Raw genomic sequence first — 22,433 nt, forward strand, 5'->3', positions numbered from 1 at the left:
CCAGCTGTATGCGTGATTTTACTTATAGATCTGTCCATCAAAAATCCAGAACCCTTCTGCTTACATCACCCAGAGTGACTCCTCTGGGAAAATGTCTAAGGGGGTCAGTGATTCTGTCTTCTCTGTTGATGAGACATGACTGTGTGATAGAGCCATGGCATATTTTCCCAGCAGGAAGAAAACAGAAAGCATTGTGTAGATCTGCTATCAGTAATTTGTGATCCTACAGCTATTAGATGCCAACATTTAATAATAGCTTCAAGGGATTGTTTGCTGCTTCTTGTGAAATGACTGAAGAAAGGTCCAAAAATTGCTTGTATCTATCAAAGGGTTTACAACAGTTTAAGCTGGAGCCTTGACATGTCTCACACGTGAATACTTAAAGTAGAACTATAGGTAAAACTTTTTTTTTCATGTTGGATAGTGCAAGGAAGGGTTATAACCCCTGCCAGATTTTTTGTCCCATTTTGAAGATTGGAGATTTCCCTTAACTTCCTCGCCCATAACCTAAACAGTAAGTGAGAGGACGTCCCTGAAAATTAGGGGAATCCCTTGGGGACTCATTGGTCAGTAGAACTATTGTCCCCTATTGGACTTTCTGGGGACAACCCAAAATTTGGGATTTTCTTTACTTTCACTTTCAAATATCATGGAAAACATGACAAATGGAGAGAGTAAATCTCTCTTTTGGGGGCACAGACAGCAATAAAAACTGACGGGTTCTAATCCTTCTCCAGTCTATCCAAAACTGAAAAACAGTTTTGCCTTTAGTTGTACTTTAATCATAAACCTTAATTACTCTCATATACTTAAACTGGTCATACATGGATTGAGATTTGGCCAGTTCAGCAGGGACCAGATGAATTTCGATCCGGTCGCTTTGGTTAAACAGAAGTCGATCTACCAAATGACTTATGTTAACCACCCTGTTAGTATAACAGGTTGCAGAACTAATCTGTGCATTCTGATTGCAGGGGAGTATACCCACTGTCAGAATACAATGGTACAGCGGGGAGGATCCCCATATCCACTTCAAACTTGATCCAGTACTAAAGAAATTTGCTACAAAGTGATTTACAATATTAAGTGCAGCCAACATTGCACTTTACACTCTGTGAAAGTGGGGCGATCTGTCACGATGTGGAAAGGTTATTTCACCCAGGATTCTCAACAAGGCAGGTTGAGGGGCTCTGTGGTACGTGTTTAATACAGAGGAAAGTGGATTCTCACTTTAATCATTTGTTTGTAAGGTCCATTTTGGGATCTGGAGCCTGGAGATTTCAAAGCGATTTGGGAGGGATGAAATCTCCAATCCTGGGACCAGGTTTTGGGAATGGCCAGGATACTGATTGCTCAGGTGTGCAGGGCAATCTTCTAAAGTCAGGACCAGGGTTCTGGGCTCCATCCTAGTAGACAGTAGTCAGGAGGGCTCCACCCTGGCAGACAGGAGGTCTCTGCCTTGGAGTCAGGAGGGCTTCACCAAGGAGAGGTGGAAGCCAAACTAGCTGTGTGCTAGTGGCCAGCTGTGTGCTAGTGGCCAGCTGTGTGCGAAAGCCATATTTTGGAAAGAGTCTGTAGGAGACAGACATAAAACTGTGTACAAGCCAGGAGGCTGAATTTTCATTTGCATGTGTTTGATGGTGGATACCCCTGCGTGGGAAGCTTTATGGAACATTTTCTTTAAATAAAAGTGGGCTAAAAAGGCCTTAAAAAAGAAAGCGAGTTGCTGTGTGCGTTTAACAAAACTCTACCATTTGAAGCGAGTTCCCACAACTCAGAAAAAGAAACCTCATCTAAAGGATTTCTATGTTTACTATTTGTACATGTGTTTGTGGCATGCCACGCTAAACAACACTGAGGAATCTCAGCTGCTAGCAATTGTACTCAGATAGCCGCAGCAGCCATTACTGTCAGAATACCCGTTTGGTTGATAATCGTTTTTTTAGTCGAAGTTTGTCAAACCGAGTGGTGGCAATTCACAACTTAAATTTTACCTGATTCAGGAGGAATTGCCAGATTTGCTAAAAGACCTTTCCAAACCCTTACTTTTGTTTCTCAAAGTGAGCAAGTATATCCCTCCCATGTTTTAATGAATGGGCACAAGGTATTAAGAAGAGAAGGAAATCACATGACTTTTAAAGGCCTTGTGACTGGGTTCTCCTGAGTTCCTTTTTGTATAATTCAAAAAATGTTCTACAACACTGCAGGCTCTGCATTTAATGAGTGAAATGTGAAAAGCTGGTGCAACGTGCGGAGTATTTACTGTGGTATCCTGCAGATAACCGTATTTGTTCTCCATTAAAAATAGGCTGCAGAGTAGAGAAAGCATGTGATGAGGGTGATAGGCAGGAAAGTAGCACCTTGTAAAAGAATTAGGTAATCACAGCACCCTTATTTCTATTATGACAAATCACCTTAAGGAAATCTGAAGATCAATCTTCTTTTGTCATAATATTCCATCACTGCATGAGCTTTTCTCGCTGTCTATCTTGGAAGCAATGGAAGCATTGTACATATACATTCAGATTATAAATGTCCCTTTCGTTCACCCAGAGGGACTATAACTCATTTCTGACAAGTAATATATGGTGATACACTGTAATATATTATAATAACAAATTCTGTTTCAGGTAAATGGCCATAATAACATCATTAACCTTCTGCTTGACAGTGGAGCGGATGTTAATAAGAGCAATGATGAAGGATTATCAGCTTTGTCCTTGTGCCTGATGCTTTTTTACAGCTCCAAACCATTTTGGCCAAATGTGGCTGAGAGGAACTTCCCTCTGAGCAAGGTAGGTATTAATCCACATATTCTTACCCATACCCCCATTTATACTTTAACTAGGGGCTATGTCACTAACAGCCCTGGGGCACAACTGCAACGAAGATTCAGAAAATAATAAAGCAATAATAAAATAATAAAGCAGGACATTACCGCAAACTGGGTGGGGACCTCTGTAATGTACAACTGGACACAGCATAATTTCACATTATTTTAGACTTATCTATCAGTCAAATGTTCTCCAGCACTGGAAGGTCCATGCTCCCCATTGTTTATTGCCCATGTCATCATTCTCCTCTGCCTCTTCTTCTGGGTTCCGTGTCCTTAAAGCATTGTTAAACTCAAAACCAAAAATGTAATATATTGATGTATTGCATCTTATCAATCCTTAGATGTGGTGGCTGCATTTTTTCTCTTTTTTTTAGGCTTTTTTTTCTCCCCTGTTTTCACCCTGTGATCTGGCCAGAAACACACCTCCTGTATTAGAGTGCCTCCGCTCTGAATGAAGGAGCATAGGTACCCAAAATGAAAAACATACCCTCAACAACCGTAGCTAACAGTAGAATTTAAACTTAGAGTTACACCCCCCCCCCCCACAAAATTTTAGGGAATTTACCTGTCCAGGCATCCAGCGGTGTCCTCACCCAAGTCGAATCTTCAGTCGGCTATTGGGTGCTGGTGCTGCCATCTCGACTAAGGGAAACCGGCAGTGAAGCCTTGCGGCTTCACAGCTGGTCTCGTAACGCGCTGTGCTTTGTGAATGGACTGCAGTTTTCTGGGACCTGTGAAGTGTGGAGGGGGAAGGGGGGTGGGGGCAAACTTCTAGGTCAGTTTGCCGTGGCAAATTGAGCTGGAAGTGGGAGCGGGTACCTGCCAAAACCAGGTACCCACTCCCCCCCCCCCCCCCCAAAAGGGGCCAAGTGTGACAACGGAGTGGAGGAGGCGGTCAAGCAGAGTTTTCCCTTTTGGGTGGAACTCCACTTTCTCCAGTATATAGGGAAAGCACAGATCAATAAAACCAACATATAAACGTAAGTGTGAGGACCTAAAAAAATAGCATGAGGCCACGTTACAATGATTCTGTCGCTCAACCCGATACTCTGGGGGGCTGAACACACAATCCTGTACTGAGTCCTCAAGTATTTAAGAAACTATTAGTGAAGAAAGAGACAAGGAAGGATAGAAGAGAAAAAGAGAGGAGGGGGGAAAGGGATTGGGGGTGGGGAGAAAGAAGGGGCGGTGAGAGGGGTATTTGAGAGGGGAAATGGGAAAAGGAAACAGAGCCACTCACCACCTCCTAAGTCCCACTCATTGTGATGGAGAGTGAGGATCACTGTTTGCTGATAGATACAGATATCACTAACACAAGTATGAAGCAAAGTCGGAAGAATGTCTGAAATGATTCCATACAGACAATATGATTTTGTATGCCTCTGATTCGTCATTTTCCCAGGGGACCATCTGTTCATACTAGCAGATTTAGAAACACTAATAAATTGAAGCCAAACTCCAGCTAACATTTTATAAGCAGTTACACATTTTTTCCCTTTTGTAATAAAGGTTTTACATGAATAAATAAAACTGCTCATTGTAAGCACCCCTGTCAGTGCTAAATGGTTTGTCTTAACACTCTGCTTGTTCTCTTGAAAAACAACAGACTTACTGGGTGTGTAACCAGATGAAAATAAAGAAATGAAAATCTAAAAAAAAGAAAGTTAATGCAGCTATCACATCTAGGAACCTGCAAGATGCAGGAAAACAAATATTTGCTTTTGGGTTTAGTATCACTTTAATCTTTGGCCATTGAGGGCCACTGATGGTGCAACTCCATCCCATCACCTGGCTCCATTCTTGGCATCTGCATTGTGCATGTGCTACAGTCAGTGTGAACAGAACAAAAAATTGCTTTGTGCAAAGGAAAGACTTTTCTTTAAAGAAGAGACATGCAAGTGTGACAATGTTTAAAAGAGGGCCCTCTAATACTCACCTTACCATTACTGAAAATGTAAAAGGAAAGGAAAAGATTTACTAGGATATGCATTGTTGAGTGGGAACTCCCAAAGCTTCAAGGTGAAGAGTAGGGATGAACTCAAGCAATCCTGCCTGGAAATTGTCACTGTACTTGGCCAATCATAAGTGAATGAGGCATCTTGCAGCCACACTTACACACGCCCCTTGTATATGTGCAAGTGCAAGGCAGAGAATACCCTGGCTGCTTATGATTGGCCAAATGCAGTGATAGCTTCCTGGCAGAAATGCTCAGGTGGTGTTTGGACTGAGATCCGAATATGCCTGAATTGATCCTTAGTGATGAGGAACAGAGGCAGAAATTATGGTAGGGAAATCTCACTGTTGTAATATGCATGACATTAAGACAGCCAGGGGCTGGCTCTGCACCTCTCCACATGTTATCGAATAGACACTTTTGAGTTTACTGTAAAAATAAAACCAATACTTTTACGATAAAAGCAAACTAATATATTATGTTCAAGTATAGGAAGAATCAAGTGACTTCACGCTGGGTATCATTGGAAGTGAAGGGAATGCTGGCCATGAGAAGGATATGAAGAACTGTGACCAAAGTTCTACAGTTTTGGAGGCATGTCCTGATGTACCCTTTAATGAGACTGACCCTGGGCTGGAAGCATTGGATTACACCTCTGAACCTCACAAGTATGACTGTCAACTGCCTTGCCACTTTTATTGTTTTGTTTGTGCCCAACACATCCCCAACCTTTATTCTGACCACACATTATAAATTAATTGGCTGTATGCTGTTACTGACTAGCTAGACTACTGAGAGATTTAAAACTATCAATTACCCGGCGCTTCAGGCGCCATCCCCAACTCCAAATTTTCTTATCTCTAGCAGCTGGAAGTATCCTATCCCCCTGGTTAATAATAACAGAGTGAATCAGAAACCAGAGCTCTGTTCCTATTATTTATTTATTTCAGGTACTTATATAGCGCCGTCAATTTATGCAGCGCTTTACATATATGTTGTACATTCACGTCAGTCCCTAACCCTAAAGGGGCGTAAAATCTAAGGTCCCTAACACACATTCATAAATACACATACTACAGCCAATTTACCTACCAGCATGTCTTTGGAGTGTGGGAGGAAACTGGAGTACCTGGAGGAAACCCATGCAAACACAGGGAGAACATGCAAACTCCAGGCAGGTGGTGCCATGGTGGGGATTCGAACCAACAACCCGAGTACTGCCAGGCGGAAGTGCTAACCATTTAGCCACTGTGCTGTTCCTAAAGCTAAAACATACTATAATCACTTTCCCTAGTATAGTCAAATAGTTTTACAGTCCGTGTAAATTTGAAAAATCAAAAAACACATTATAATCCCCACAACATGTGAATTCTTCAAATCTCATATCTTCCCTTTTTTTACATGCCCCGAGTGTGAGTTTGTTGTAGCACAGGCAGTGAGCAAGTGGTGGTTGTGTCCACATATATTGAGGCTGTTTGGAGCCTGGGAGAACCAGGGGTCGCAGATTCTTCTGAGAATCCATCTACATGGGGTTCCAGCATGGTGGTGGTTGTGGAGTGGATTTGCACAAGCAAATGTAGCACTAGTTTGGGAACAATATCTTTATAAGTAATGTAAGCATATTTGTTTTGTATTACACTGGTTAATATGATATGCTACAATATGGATGTGGTATTTTTGGTTTTTGGAAGAGTTGCTGTGAGTGTCATAAGGACAGTGGAATATCTTGGGATATGTCTGCAGGCGATAAAGATATTTGCATCAAGCCTGATTTGACCCAATGTAATAGTGATGCTGGGTGCAATTACTAAAAACAAGTCATATACATGCACACAATCAACATGCAGTCGTGCAGGTACTTTTAATCAGCTTTTAAACCATTGCATGTTCTATGCATTATGAAAGACCAACTACCCAATGAATACCTGCCCTAGCACATCATAGCATTCACCCGGCACTCCAAGAAATAACAGAATCCAACTGCAATATCCTTGCACTGTCAAAACCTCCACTTTTATCATCACACGACACAGAGGAGCATATATCTTATGTTCATCACAATCTGCATAATAACACACACCAATAATAATGTGAGCATTACAGCATGAAATAAACACATCATTTGACAGCGTCACAGCATAGAATTAATACATTACCGAAGCTATGTGGAAGGTGGGAGGCACAAATCCCATTGGTACAAAACTGCCCAGGGGGTCACGTAGAAGCCATAGACACGACCAGTTGATGAGCCCATATAGCCTTGGTAAAAATCCCAGCGTCAGAGCATCCTCTGGCCACTAGGGGAGCTTCCACTGGTCTTGCCCGGATCTTCACCTTATAAACCCCAAAACCTCTTTTCATCTCCCCCAGACTTAAGGATTTCTAACTTAAATGTCCTTAATCAGGTTTTTATCTCCTATTGTGTGGATACTAGATGCCATAAACACGGTTCATTCCATAAACAAGGTTTTACCTTGCTCTCAGCAGAATATCTTGTGACTCTGTTCCTTTGGCTAAAGAAATGACATCATCACTTCTCATGCCCGACATTTGGGCGACAATGCTTTATTGTAAAAATTACCCAAGAAAGAAAGGGTCCAAGGTCAACACATTTCGTAGGCATTACACTCATTGATACATAATGGTCAGGATATCTGGTGAGAGTTTATTCACACTTGGGGCATAGAATCAAGTGGAAGATAAAAAAAATCTGAAGAAGGATTCACATGTGGAAACTATAATGTGTTTTGATTTCCACATTTACAGGGGCTATAAGACTATTTGATTATACTGGGGAAAGTGTTTATGATACATTTTAGCTTTAGGAATCGAGCATTGGTTTCCGATTTACTCTACTGAGAGATTAGCCGTACACATAACGGCCAATATTGCATTTATTTGGTCACAGGGAAGTAGATGTGAAATTTTCTAGAATGCTGGGAGTTATGTCACAGGGGACCTTGTTAACCAAAATGTCCACAACAGGAACGTTTATTCCCAAGTGGGTTAAAGATACAGACACTCTTTGAGACTAGCAGTTTCATGTTAGGTACATTTAGCACATAGTTCCAGGTACACATTTTTTTCTCAAGAGTGGTCTAATAACAATGATATTCATTGATGTAGGGATAAAAACCTAAGATCTACCATCAACCTGCTTCTCCTGCGAGGTGCTGACCCGGATATGGGCTCCATCCCCATGCATCCTCTGTTCTTTGCAGTCAGAGCTGCAGATGCCGATACTGTACAGTTACTGCTGGAATGTGGAGCAAGAACTGATATCCGTCTGTCGACACCGGTAATGTACTTGGCCTAATATTGCTCAATAAGAGATTTTGTAGAACAAACAACTTCTTATAAAACATTTACTTTCTGTAGAACTAAAATAATTAGCTTGGGAATCATATTTGCACAATGTTAACCAGAATGATGGCAGTGATCAGGCTTCCACCTAATCACATGAAGGCATGCTTTGTAATTTCCTTTTATAATTACACTGTTGGATTTAGCTGCCAGCTCCATGAATCCTAGATCAATGCATGTCACAGAAGACAGAAAAATGACTTTGTCTTCATTAGCCATAGAATATAACTCACAACGCCATCATAAAAATGGATTTTTATTAATTTGATTATGGGATCAGATGCTTTATCATTTTGCCCTGTTTTTAAAGGTAGTCTTTTATCATTAAATGGTGTTTGAACATGCAAAAGTTGCCATACTTAGGGAAAATGGGAAATTGTAGCTAAATGTGCCTTTATTTACAAAATACTCTCTTTTATGTTGGCCACCTCTTTCTACACACACAAAGACAAAGTCTTCTCCTCCATTCATAATATGAGTTTGTTAATTTTTCCTATGTATGGAAACTTTTGGTAATGTCTGTCTAAACAGTATATATATTAACTTTGTTTAGTGTTAGTTTTATACATGTTTGTTCTGGTGCACCCATGACACAGGAATTACAATGTATTACACGTTTTCTGCAGAGAGCGAGCAATATTTTATATATTTAGTAAAAATATATTTTTTAAATAATGTACTTTTTTATTTCTGAACTTCAAACAAAATTGATTTAAAAAAAATAAATAAATAAATAAATATATATATATATATATATATATATATATATATATATATATGAAAGAAACACTTTGGAAACACATCAGATCTGAATGGGAAAAATACCATGCTGGATATCTATACTGATATGGACTGGGTAATGTGTTAGGAACATAAGGATGCCCCATCATTTCATGGAAATGAAAATGATCAACTTACAGAGGACTGAATTCAGAGACACCCCGAAATCAAAGTGAAAAAATTATGCAGCAGGCTAGTCAATTTTGCTGAAATTTCATTGCAGTAACTCAAAATGGTACTCAGTAGTTTGTATGGCCCCCATGTGCTTGTATGCATACCTGACCATGTCGGGGCATTCTCCTAATGAGATGACAGATGGTGTCCTGGGGTATTTCCTTCCAGATTTGGACCAGGGCATCACTGAGTTCTTGGACAGTCTGAGGTGCAACCTGGCAGCATTGGATGGATCGAAACATGATATCCCAGAGGTGTTCTATTGGATTTAGGTCAGGCGAGCGTGGTGGCCATTCAATGGTAGCAATTCCTTCATCCTCCAGAAACTGCCTGCATACTCTCGCCACATGAGGTCGGGCATTGTCATGCACCAGGAGGAACCAAGGACCCACTGCACTAGCGTAGGGTCTGACAGTGGATCCAAGGATTTCATCTCGATACCTAATGGCAGTCACGGTGCCATTGTCTAGCCTGTAGAGATCTGTGCATCCCTCCATGGATATGCCTCCCCAGACTATCACTGACCCACCACCAAAACGGTCATGCTGAACGATGTTAGAGGCAGCATAACATTCTCTATGGCTTCTGCAGACCCTTTCACATGTCACATGCGCTCAGGGTGAACCGCCTCTCATCTGTGAAAGCACAGGGTGCCAGTGGCGGACCTACCAGTTCTGGTGTTCAATGGTAAATGCCAATTGATCTCCATGGTGCCAGGCAGTGAACACAGGACCCACTAGAGGACGTCAGGCCCTCAGGCCACCTTCATAAAATCCGTTTCTGATTGTTTGGTCACAGACATTCACATCAATGGCCTGCTGGAGGTAATTTTGTAGGGCTCTGGCAGTGCTCATCATGTTCCTCCTTAAACAAAGGAGCAAATATTGGTCCTGCTGATGGGTTAATTACCTTCTATGGCCCTATCCAGCTCTCCTAGAGTAACTGCCTGTCTCCTGGAATCTCCTCCATGCTCTTGAGACTGTGCTGGGAGACACAGCAAACCTTCTGACAATGGCATGTATTGATGTGCCATCCTGGAGATGTTGGACTGCCTGTGCAACCTCTGTAGGGCCCAGGTATCATCTCATGCTACCAGTAGTGACACTGACCCTAGCCAAATGCAAAACTAGTGAAAAACAGTCAGAAAAGATGAGTAGGGGAAAAAATGGCAATGGCCTCCACCTGTAAAATCATTCCTGTTTTGGCGGTTGTCTCATTGTTGCCCATCTAGTTCACCTGTTGTTAATTTCATTAACACCAAAGCAGCTGAAACTGATTAACAACCCCCTCTGCTACTTAACTAACCAGATCAATATCCCAGGAGTTTAATTGGCTTGATGCTATACTCTGATTAAAAAGCGTTCCTTTCATTTTTTTGAGAAGTGTATATATGTACACTATATTGTCAAACGCACTGGGACACACCTCCAAATCATTGGATTCAGGTGTTCCAATCATCTCCATTGCCACAGTTGTATAAATCAAGCACCTAGGCATGGAGACTGCTTCTACAAACATTTGAGAAAGAGTGGGTCGCTCTCAGGAACTCAGTGAATTCAAGTGTGGTACCGTCATAGGTCGCCACTTGTGCAAAGAGTCCATGCCTGAAATTTCCTTGTTACTAAATATGCCACGGTCAACTGTTTGTGGTATTATAACAAAGTGAAAGCAACTGGGAACAACAGCCACGAAATGGTAGGCCATGTAAAATGATAGAGCGGGGTCAGCGCATGCTGAAGCGCACAGTGCGATTAGCACAACAGTGGGTAGAGAGCTCCATGGAATGGGTTTCCATGGCCGAGCAGCTGCTTCCAAGACTCGTTCACGAAGTACAATACAAAGCTTCAGATGCAGTGGTGTAAACCACGCCACCGATGGACTCTAGAGCAGTGGAGACGTGCTCTCCTGAGTGACGAATCACGCTTCTCTGTCAGACAATCCAATGGATGTGTCTGGGTTTGGCAGTTGCCAGGAGAACGGTACCTTCCAGACTGCATTGTGCCAAGTGTAAAGTTTGATGGAAGTTTGATGGAAGAATGGTTAAACATTCCAGTAGACACACTCCTAAACCTTGTGGGCAGCCTTCCCAGAAGAGTTGAAGCTGTTATAGCTGCAAAGGGTGGGCCAACTCAATATTGAACCCTACAGACTAGGATTGAAATGCCATTAAAGTTCATGTGCGTGTAAAGGCAGGCGTCCCAATACTTTTGGTAATATAGTCTGCGTGTGTGTGTGTATGTATGTATGTGTGTGTGTATATATATATATATATATATATATATATATATATATATATATATATATATTGTGACAGGATGAACGGCGAGGTGATAGAGGGACGCTATGTGTCACCTCGCATATGCTCATACCTGACAGTTTAGGTGGAGTCCACTCCGGGTTTTCGGGGCCACAGTTAAGCAGGTGGGTTCGGACCAGAGTTTGGGCTCCACTGATGACCACCAACAGGTGGTATAAAAAGGGCAGGGCTGGAGCAAGGAGTCGCTTGTGGCCTGGGACTCAGAGAGGTATTCTGAGAGAGCTGTGTGTATGGACTATACCTACAAGAAAAGGTTTGCGTTTGTTTTGTTTTTGGTGACAGGGAGAAGCCCTTCACCTCTGAGAGAGGAACATCTTCTGTTTAGTTAGTGCCTGGGTGGCGAGGGTTTATTTTGATGTTTTGTTTTATTTTGATATTTTCTGCAAACCTTTTTAAATAAAACTGACAACCAGTCAGATTTTGACGAAAGCCTGCTGTACGGTCTACCTTTTTTCCCAGGGAAGGAGATCCCCCACCTGAGCTATCCCCACAATATATATATATATATATATATATATATACAGTCATGGCCGAAATTGTTGGCACCCTTGATATTTCTCCAGGAAATCATGTATTTCTCACGAAACGTATTGCATTAACACATGTTTTGCTATACACATGTTTATTCCCTTTGTGTGTATTGGGACAAAACAAAAAAAGGGAGGAAAGAAAGCAAATTCGACATAATGTCACACAAACCTCCAAAAATGGGCTGGACAAAAGTATTGGCACCCTTTCACAACTGCGGATAAATAAGAATGTTACAAGCATGTGATGCTCCTGTAAACTCACCTGGGGCAAGTAACAGGTGTGGGCAATATAGAAATCACACCTGAAAGCAGATAAAAAGGAGAGACGTTCACTTAACCTTTGCATTGTGTGTCTGTCTGTGCCACACTAAGCATGGACAACAGAAAGAGGAGACGAGAACTGTCTGAGGACCTGAGAACCAAAATTGTGGCAAAATATCAACAATCTCAAGGTTACAAGTCCATCTCCAGAGAACTAGATTTGCCTTTGTCCACAGTGCGCAACATTATCAAGAAGTTTGCAACCCATGGCACTGTAGCTAATCTCCCTGGTCGTGGACGGATGAGGAAAATTGATGAAAGATTGCAACGCAGAATAGTCCGGATGGTGGATAAGCAGCCCCAAACATGTTCCAAAGACATTCAAGCTGTCCTGCAGGCTCAGGGAGCATCAGTGTCAGCGCGAACTATCCGTCGACATTTAAATGAAATGAAACGCTATGGCAGGAGACCCAGGAGGACCCCACTGCTGACACAGAGACATAAAAAAGCAAGACTACAGTTTGCCAAAATGTACTTGAGTAAGCCAAAAGCCTTCTGGGAAAACGTCTTGTGGACAGATGAGACCAAGATAGAGCTTTTCGGTAAAGCACATCATTCTACTGTTTACCGAAAACGGAATGAGGCCTACAAAGAACAAAACACAGTACCTACGGTAAAATATGGTGGAGGTTCAATGATGTTTTGGGGTTGTTTTGCTGCCTCTGGCACTGGGTGCCTTGACTGTGTGCAAGGCATCATGAAATCTGAGGATTACCAAAGGATTTTGGGTCGCACTGTAGGGCCCAGTGTCAGAAAGCTGGGTTTGCGTCCAAGATCCTGGGTCTTCCAGCAGGACAATGACCCCAAACATACGTCAAAAAGCACTCAGAAATGGATGGCAAAGAAGCGCTGGAGAGTTCTGAAGTGGCCAGCAATGAGCCCAGATCTAAATCCCATTGAACACCTGTGGAGAGATCTTAAAATTGCTGTTGGGAAAAGGTGTCCTTCCAATAAGAGAGACCTGGAGCTGTTTGCAAAGGAAGAGTGGTCCAAAATTCCGGGTGAGAGGTGTCAGAAGCTTATTGATGGTTATAGGAAGCGACTGATTTCAGTTATGTTTTCCAAAGGGTGTGCAACCAAATATTAAGTTAAGGGTGCCAATACTTTTGTCCAGCCCATTTTTGGGGTTTTGTGTGACATTATGTCATATTTGCTTTTCTGCCTCTGTTTTATATTTGTTCCAATACATACAAAGGGAATAAACATGTGTATAGCAAAACATGTGTTAATGCAATACCTTTTTTGTGTGAAATACTTGATTTTCAGGAAAAATATCAAGGGTGCCAACAATTTCGGCCATGACTGTATATGTGTGTGTGTGTGTGTGTGTGTGTGTGTGTGTATGTATGTATGTATGTATGTATATATGTATATATATATATATATATATATAATTTCCAAAAGTATTGGGACACCCCTCCACATCATTGGATTCAGGTGTTCCAATTACCTCCATGGTGTATAAAATCAAGCACCTAGGCAAGCAGACTGCTTCTACAAACATTTGTGAAAGAATGGGTCACTCTCAGGAGCTCAGTGAATTCAAGCATGGTACCATAATAGTTTGCCACCTGTGCAATATAACAAAGTGGAAGCAACTGGGAACAACAGCAACTCAGCCATGAAGTGGTAGGCCACATAAAATGACAGAGCGGAGTCAGCGCATGCTGAAGCTCACAGTACACAGAAGTCTCCAACTGTCTGCAGAGTTAATAGCTAAATACCTCCAAACTTCGTGTGGCCTTCAGATTAGCACAACAGTGTGTAGAGAGCTTCATGGAATGGGTTTCCATGGCGAGCAGCTGCTTCCAAGCCTTACATCACCTAGTGCAATGCAAAATGTCGGATGCAGTAGTGTAAAGCATGCCGCCACTGGACTCTAGAGCAGTGGAGAATGTTCTCTAGAGTGAAAAATCACGCTTCTCTGTCTGGCAATCCGATGGACATGTCTGGGTTTGGCAGTTGCCAGGAGAACAGTAGTTGCCTGACTGCATTGTGCCAAGTGTAAAATTTGGTGGAGGGGGGATTATGCTTTGGGGTTGTTTTTCAGGGTTTGGACTTGGCCCCTTAGTTCCCGTGAAGAAGACTCTTAAGACTTCAGCATACCAAGACATTTTGGACAATTTCAAGCTCCCAACTTTGTGGGAACGGTTTGGGGATGGCCCCTTCATGTTCCAACATGACTGCGCACCAGTGCACAAAGCAAGGTCCATAAAGACATGGATGAGTGAGTTTTGGTGGAGGAACTTGACTGGCCTGCACAGAGTCCTGACCTTAACCTGATAGAACACTTTTGAGATGAATTATAGCGGAGACTGTGAGCCAGGCCTTCTCGTCCAACATCTGTACCTGACCTCACAAATGCGCTTCTGGAAGAATGGTCAAACATACCTTGCAGACTGCATTGTGCCAAGTGTAAAGTTTGACGGAAGAATGGTTAAACATTCCCATAGACACACTCCTAAACCTTATGGACAGCCTTCCCAGAAGTGTTGAAGCTGTTATAGCTGCAATGGGTGGGCCAACTCAATATTGAACCCTACAGACTATGACTGGAATGTCATTAAAGTTCATGTATGCATAAAGGCAGGTGTCCCAATACTTTTGGCAATATAGTGTGTGTGTGTATATATATATATATATATATATATATATATATATATATAATTATTATTATACAGTTTTTATATAGCGCCAACAGTTCACTCAGCACTGTACATTACAATGGGAGACAATACATGAGACAGTACAAAAACAATACAGTGCGATACACGAGGGGTTAGAGGGCCCTGCTCCTTGGAGCTTACAATCTAGGAGGAAGGGGATAGTGGTTCGGGAGGAAAAGCTGTGGAGGATGGAGTGGTAGGAAGAATGGAGGAGATCGGCAATTAGCAGAAGGCGGGGTAGGCTTCCCTGAAGAGGTGGGTTTTCAGGGTGCGCCTAAAGGAGAGGAGAGTAGGTGACAGTCTGATGGATTGGGGCAGGGAGTTCCAGGGGATGGGTGATGCCCTGGAGAAGTCCTGGAGGCAGGCATGGGAGGAGGAGACCAGGGAACTAGAGAGAAGGAGGTCTTGTGAGGAGCGGAGAGTTCGTTTTGGGTGGTATTTGGATATTAGGTCGGTGATGTAGTTTGGGGCAGAATTATGGACAGCTTTGAACAGTGTTAGCATTTTGAATTTTATGCGTTGGGCAATCGGAAGCCAGTGGAGGGATTGGCAGAGGGGGGTGGCGGAAACGGAGCGGTTGGTAAGGTGGATGAGTCTGGCCGCCGTATTCAGGATCGACTGAAGCGGGGATAGCCTGTGGTGAGGCAGGAGTTGCAGTAATCGAGTTGTGATATGATGAGGGAGTGGATGAGTTGTTTAGTGGCTTCTGGGGTTAGGAATGGGCGTATTTTGGCGATGTTGCGGAGGTGGAGTCTGCATGAGTTTGTTAACGATTGGAATTGGGGCTGGAAGGATAGATTGGAGTCTAGAATGACACCAAGTACTCTGGCTTGCGGGGTAGGCCTAAAGGTGGCATTGTTGGACGTGATGGAGAAGTCAGTGGGGGGGGGGGTGCGCGTGCTGGGGGGAAAACTAAGAGCTAGGTTTTGGAGAGGTTCAGTTTAAGGAAGTGGAGCGACATCCAATCTGATATGTCGTTCAGTAGGCTAGTGATTCGGGCGGAGACTGAAGGGGTGAGGCGAGGGGTCGAGAGATAGTGTGTTTTTTTTATATATATATATACATATTTATATACAGTTGTGTTTAAATAATAGCAGTGTGTTGAAAAAAGTGAATAAAGCTCAAAATCCTTCTAATAGCTTTTATTTCCATACACACAAATGCATTGGGAACACTACACATTCTATTCCAAATCAAAACATGAAGAAAAATATATCAAATTTGTGTTATTCCTCTAAAGAAATTGAAGAAAAGTGAATATTAGTCTGTTAAAAAAAATAGCAGTGTTTGTATTCTTCTTTAAAACTCAAACATTCACTATATAAACTGAAAAATGTTTGAAGATTTTGCTTTCCTTTGAATCACTTAATGAATATTTAGTTGTATAAGCACTGTTTCTGAGAACTGTTGTACATCTGTGTTGCATGGAGTCAACCAACTTCTGGCACCTTTGAACAGGTATTCCAGCCCAGGATGATTGGACTACATTCCACAATTCTTTTCAATTTCTTGGTTTTGCCTCAGAAACTGCATTTTTGATGTCACCCCACACGTTTTCTATTGGATTAAGATCCGGGGATTGGGCTGGCCACTCCATAATGTCAATCTTGTTGGTCTGGAACCAAGATGTTGCACGTTTACTGGTGTGTTTGGGGTCGTTGTCTTGTTGGAACACCCATTTCAAGGGCATTTCCTCTTCATCATAAGGCAGCATGACCTCTTCAAGTATTCTGATGTATTCAAACTGATCCATGATCCCTGGTATGGGATAACTAAGCCCAACACCGTAGTATGAGAAACATCCCCATATCATGATGCTTGCGCAACCATGTTTCACTGTCTTCACAGTGTACTGTGGCTTGAATTCAATGTTTGGGGGTCATCTGACAAACTGTCTCCGGCCACTAGACCCAAAAAGAACAATCTTTCTTTCATCAGTCCACAAAATGTTGCGCCATTTCTCTTTAGGCCAGTCAATGTGCTCTTTGGCAGATTGTAACCTCTTCAGCACGTCTTTTTTTCAACAGTGGGACTTTGTGGGGGCTTCTTGCAGATAGCTTGGCTTCACATAGGAGTCTTCTAACTGTAACAGTACTCACAGGTAACTTTAGACCTTCTTTGATCTTCCTGGAGCTGATTGTTGGCTGAGTCCTTGCCATTTGGCTATTCTTCTATCCATTCAGCCATTTTAAAGCATTTGCGATCGTTTTAGCTGAGCAGCCTATCATTTTCTGCTCTTCTGTATATGTTTTCCCCTCTCCAATCAACTTTTTAATCAAGGTACGCTGTTCTTCTGAACAATGTCTGGAACGACCCATTTTCCTCAGAATTTCAGAGAGAAATGCACTGTAACCAGCATGTACAACATTTGCTGCCTTCCTTCCTTAAATAAGGGCAATAATTGCCACCTGTTTTTCAAAGAGTGAATGACCTCACTAATAGAACTCCACACTGCTATTATTTTGAACATGCCCCTTTCAATTAGTGATTCAATTACACAGAATCAGCAGCTTGCATGTCATGACTGTTGGGTCTGTTGGATTTCTATTACTCTACTACACCTACTAGTAAATTATTTGCCATGTAGAAATATCATTTCTACCAAAAACAGTGATTGATCAGGTTAGTGATGTCTGACTGCTATTATTTTGAACACAACTGTATATATATGACATAAATTTATAAATTTGCACTGGCCAAGCACTGAGTGTTGAGATATATCTGCATCTGAGGTCTAGAGAGGGAATACTTTATAAACGTGTGCTTACTGTATAATGTTACAATGGAATATTGAAATCATTCTCGGTGCTGCCATTTTCTATATTATGTGCAGTACATAGGAAAGGAGCAATGTTGGAAGTCCCATACAACTCTCTTCTCTAGAAATTGAAATATAATTTTCAGTGGCAGTAGAGAAAAAGCGATCTTTACATTGTTTCACCTCTCTTTACAACACTGTAATGTGTGACAGATTGTTGAATGAGTAATTCCCAATTGCCTGCACATTGCTGTTTTTGGTTGATTAGCTTGTTTTCAGGAGTCCTGCATTGTTTTCAAAGTGGCATCATGACTGTATGTTTTATTTTCCAGTATGGTTCCTTGACTCCTCTCCACATAGCGGCAGCTTTGCCTGTAGCTGAAGGAACTCGGATCACAGAGATTCTGCTATTTGCTGCCTCAGATCCCAATGCCAGCGTTGAGGATGAGGACTATGTGTATGATCCTGACAGGGTACAGTATATTTGCAGCACTTATTCTCACAGGGACATGTAATTAGTGTGCAGGAAATAAAAATAGAACACAGCATAGACACATGTCTGTCATGAAGATGACAGAGCACAGCTGAATAACTCCTCAGGAATTTTGGTGTCTTTTGTTCTTGGAAGTTCTTTTGCAGCAATGAACACCGATAAATGTCACATAGGCACCGTTACTTGACAGCAGATAAGAGAAGCTGTTTGTAACTCAGGCAGTATTTATTCTTCCCTATTTTATTTATATGTTTTAGTGCACATCTGTAGAAATCATCCCACTAGCAGTTTTTCCCAGAGTAGGTCAACTTGGAAACTAGATTTTTTTTCCACTGTCTCCTTTCATCTGTTTTGCTAAGGCACACTGTTCCAAAGTGGTTGTAAGACTTCTCACCTTGGGAGGTACATGGCAAGGCTTGGCTTCTGAAATGATGATTGGAAGGGGCCCATAGAAGGTATACTACTGCCCTTTTTATTTTAACAGTATGGCCTCATTCGCAGTGGTTTATTTTAAACACTGTTTCTCCTAACAGGAGAAATTCAGCCTGAAAAACAAATCTAAGTTGCGTTTTTTTAGACGTGTTCGGGAGCATTTGATGTTTATTTAATTGCTCAGAATTAAATTTTTTTAAGGCCATTGAAATAAATGCTTAAGCACTAAATGTGTCTAGCACGTAGGCGCATATATTCGCGCTTGGTGGTTTTTATGCCCAAAAGCTGCTCTCCTGAACGTATTCTTCTGCTTTCAGGAGAAGGAGCTTTTATTACCTCTAAATGCTGCTGCTGCTAAACTCCTACAAAAGCCTATGTGTACATGGACACATAGGGGTTGATTTACTAAAACTGGAGAGTGCAAAATCTGATGTAGTTCTACATTGAAACCAACTGCCTACCAGGTTTTTTTTGTAAAAGCTTAATTGAACAATCTGAAGTTGGTAGCTGATTGGTTACCATGCACAGCCGTACCAAATTTTCCACTCTCCAGTTTTAGTAAATCAACCCCACAAACTTTTTTTGAGGTGTGTTCAGGGGCTTAGGCAAAAAAACCCTTCAAAATCCCCAAAAATGTCACCTGTACACTGTTAATTGTCAGAAAAGTCCGAATTATTTACAATGTGGTATCAAGTATGTTTATCTTAGCAGTGGCAGGCACCGTGATTTTAGTCACAAACACAATGTGATTTCCCATGTCTTTTCTGGAGAGAATCCTCTAAGTAAAGTATGCCCCTCTATTTGACACCTTAAAAATCAAGTTTTTTTTGTAATTTATTGGATGATTATATGGAGAGAACACCATCTTGATTTAATGTGAGATCTCTTGGAGTGCGATAGCTCCTGACCTGAAGTCTGCACAAAAAGAAGTTATAGATTTAGGTAGCAGCAAGAGCAGGAAAAGCTGGAACATAGCTGGTGTGGTATAGATAAGTGGTACCTATCTGCAGCATATGTAATGATCATGAACTGTAAATGATATGATCACGGCAGGCACCCAGACATACAAAGTTTGTGTTAGGGACACACAACTGGCCCAAAATTTGAGAAAAACTGTTCCAATGAATACTATGACTTATTTATAAACACCAGAGGGAAAAGTCCATGTTATCAAATAATGTCCTGATTGTACAATACAGGTCCCAGGCTTCTTTAAATCATTTTGCCCTGGTTGTATACAGCTACCTTCAGGTGATTAGACAGTAGCAAAAAGGAAATGCTGCCAGGACATCCCCCTATAACCTCTCCCACTCTCACCTAGCTTCAGTTTTTTTGCTAGGTGAGGGGCCTCTTCTGACTATTGAGAGTAGCATCTTACAATGAGGTTTTTTTCTCTGTGGATGATTTATTTCTAGATAATTCTACTGATGATGTTTTCATCACCTGGCTGCACTGTAGCCATTGCGACTTTTTATGCAGCTTTATGCACTCCTTGGAAGAGCCTTGACAGACCATACCTGGACCCTGCCTGATGAAAAACACGGGGATGGTTTGTAATGTTGTTTTGCAAAGGATCCTGCTGTTGGAGCTTTCCTTGGCATGTAGTGCGTCATACAGAATTAGCATAAGAGCATTGCTACTCTGTGGCTTTTTACTGAAACACTGCATGTGCTTCCTTGTTTGAAGGAAGGTTACTGCGTGTACATACCCTGCCTCTTAATCTTTGGATTCAACATGGTCACCCAGCTGGATTCCCTGGGTCTTGATCTTGTGGGGGCATTAATAGCAGTTTACTTTCACTGATCCTGGGTTAAAGCAGCCTACAGGTGCCTGCACCAAGGCATCATCCCCTAGACATAACTGCAGTCAGAGCTTTGGTTAAACATTGCTGGGTACAAAGCTTTGATTAGACAACAGTACATACAAAGTTTTGTTAGAGATCACCATACATAGAGCTTTGCATAGCCATTAGTGCATACAAAGTTTTGTTAGATATCACCATGCATAGAGCTTTGCATAGCCATCAGTGCATACAGAGTTTTGTTAGACATCACCATACATAAAGCTTTGCATAGCCATCAGTGCATACAGAGTTTTGTTAGACATCACCATACCAGAGGCGGACTGACCATTCGAGCACTCGGGCACTGCCCGAGGGCCCGGGGTCAGTAGGGAGCCCCATGAGATGCCCCTAGTACCTTTCATTGTTTTTTTCATAGGCTTTTTTGGGTGTGGGCGAGGACACGGGCCCCATGATCCCCTATTGCCCGGGGGCCCCATGAGTTGTCAGTCCGCACCTGCACCATAGATAGAGCTTTGCATAGCAATAAGTGCATACAGAGTTTTGTTAGACATCACCATACCTAGACATTTGCATAGCTATCAGTGCATACAGAGTTTTGATTAGATATCACTGCATACACAGCTTTGGTTAGACATCTCTGTGCGCAGAACTTTGGTTAGACTTCAAGGCATACATATTTTTGTTAAACATTGCTGCGTACAGAGCTTTGGTTAGACATCACTGGATACAGTGCTTAGATTAGAAATCACTGTGCATAGAGCTTTGGTTAGATATTGTTGCATAGAGAGCTTCAGTTAGACATCACTACATGCAGAACTTTGGTTAGACATCACTGCAAATTGCACCATGTCTTTGAAGTTATACTTACTTGATCACATAGTAAAAATAGAATCTAGGGCTACTAAAATGGTGCAGGTTCTAAAGCACAAAACAATGTCATGCAGATTTAAATCTGCACCACCTGAATGGATGTAAGGAGAGGATAGCATGTCAGTGATTTGTTTGTTTGTGTTTATGTTAAACAAAGTGGTAGGAGATCCATTCCTGACTAAATAAAATCCTGCATATTCATTTGGTCTTAACTCTTTTGAATGCTCCTTCAAACAAACCCAGAGTATCTTCATGGGCATAAAATGTATGTGTATCCACAGGGGGAGAGCCCTGGAGCAATTCTAGGATTTCCAATGAAAGGCTGCCTTGACTCAGGTCTGCCTCTGTACAACTATTATGAGAAAAGCCCCCATGTCCCAGAAGAAGGTGGCCGTACACCCTTGCATGTAGCTTGTGAGAGAGAAGACAACTACAAGGTAAATCTGAACTATTATAGACTATACAGTAGCTGAAATGGGTTCTCCAGTTAAATGTATTATTTTAAATTGCAGTCAGACAAGGGAAGTCAGTTATTAATGGTCGAGAGCACCCTCTACATATTGACCATAACAGTGCTTCAAGCTGGTCATCCAGAACCCTATTATCTAACAGAGAGCCAGCACACCAAGAATGAAGCAGAATCGGAGTAACAATGTGGTTTATAGGTTGAGAACTGTAGCTTCCTTTGATTTAACTAACCTTCTAAGGATGTAATTAAGTCAATATTATGATGGGACCCTTTTCCCTGTTCAGTTACTGAGCTGAGCAATTGGTCCGGTAGATCAGGGATCCATAGAAAATATATGCTTGCTGTAAAGGTCAAATCCTGCTTTCTACAAATCAGTCATCCTGGGTTAGAACTATTACACATGCTTAATATTGGTGGATCTGCAAAATTCACCATAACTGTGGAATTGCTTCAGAAGGCAACAAAGAAAATAAAATCAAAATCTAGCTGTAATTACAGCAAATCTGCCTTTGTTTATTCATTGAATAGAGCTGTGACAAATACCAAGTGGAAAGGTGAAGTTTATACAACAGTGTATTGTTTGAGTTTCTTTGATATGCTAAACTATTGCAGGTAATTCCTCTGTATTAGCTTTGTACTGATGCTTGAGATTTGATATTCTGAATG

At 41.8% G+C, this 22,433-nt stretch overlaps 1 protein-coding gene across 1 annotated transcript in view; it reads left to right on the forward strand.

The window, feature by feature from the left end:
• The window catches only part of ANKMY1 (ankyrin repeat and MYND domain containing 1), a 50,954-nt gene that overhangs the window by 13,539 nt on the left and 14,982 nt on the right, over positions 1-22,433 (forward strand). Inside the window, exons 5-9 of the mRNA XM_089672358.1 lie at positions 2,631-2,795; positions 5,283-5,458; positions 7,917-8,088; positions 18,032-18,172; positions 21,580-21,735. Of these exons, the coding sequence (XP_089528484.1) occupies positions 2,631-2,795; positions 5,283-5,458; positions 7,917-8,088; positions 18,032-18,172; positions 21,580-21,735 (810 nt within the window). The remainder of the gene's footprint in view (positions 1-2,630; positions 2,796-5,282; positions 5,459-7,916; positions 8,089-18,031; positions 18,173-21,579; positions 21,736-22,433) is intronic.

This window comes from Staurois parvus, unplaced genomic scaffold (assembly GCF_062004578.1).
Source record: "Staurois parvus isolate SC_StPar_1 unplaced genomic scaffold, SC_StPar_1.0 ptg000126l, whole genome shotgun sequence".
In the NCBI taxonomy this organism is placed as follows: domain Eukaryota; kingdom Metazoa; phylum Chordata; class Amphibia; order Anura; family Ranidae; genus Staurois; species Staurois parvus.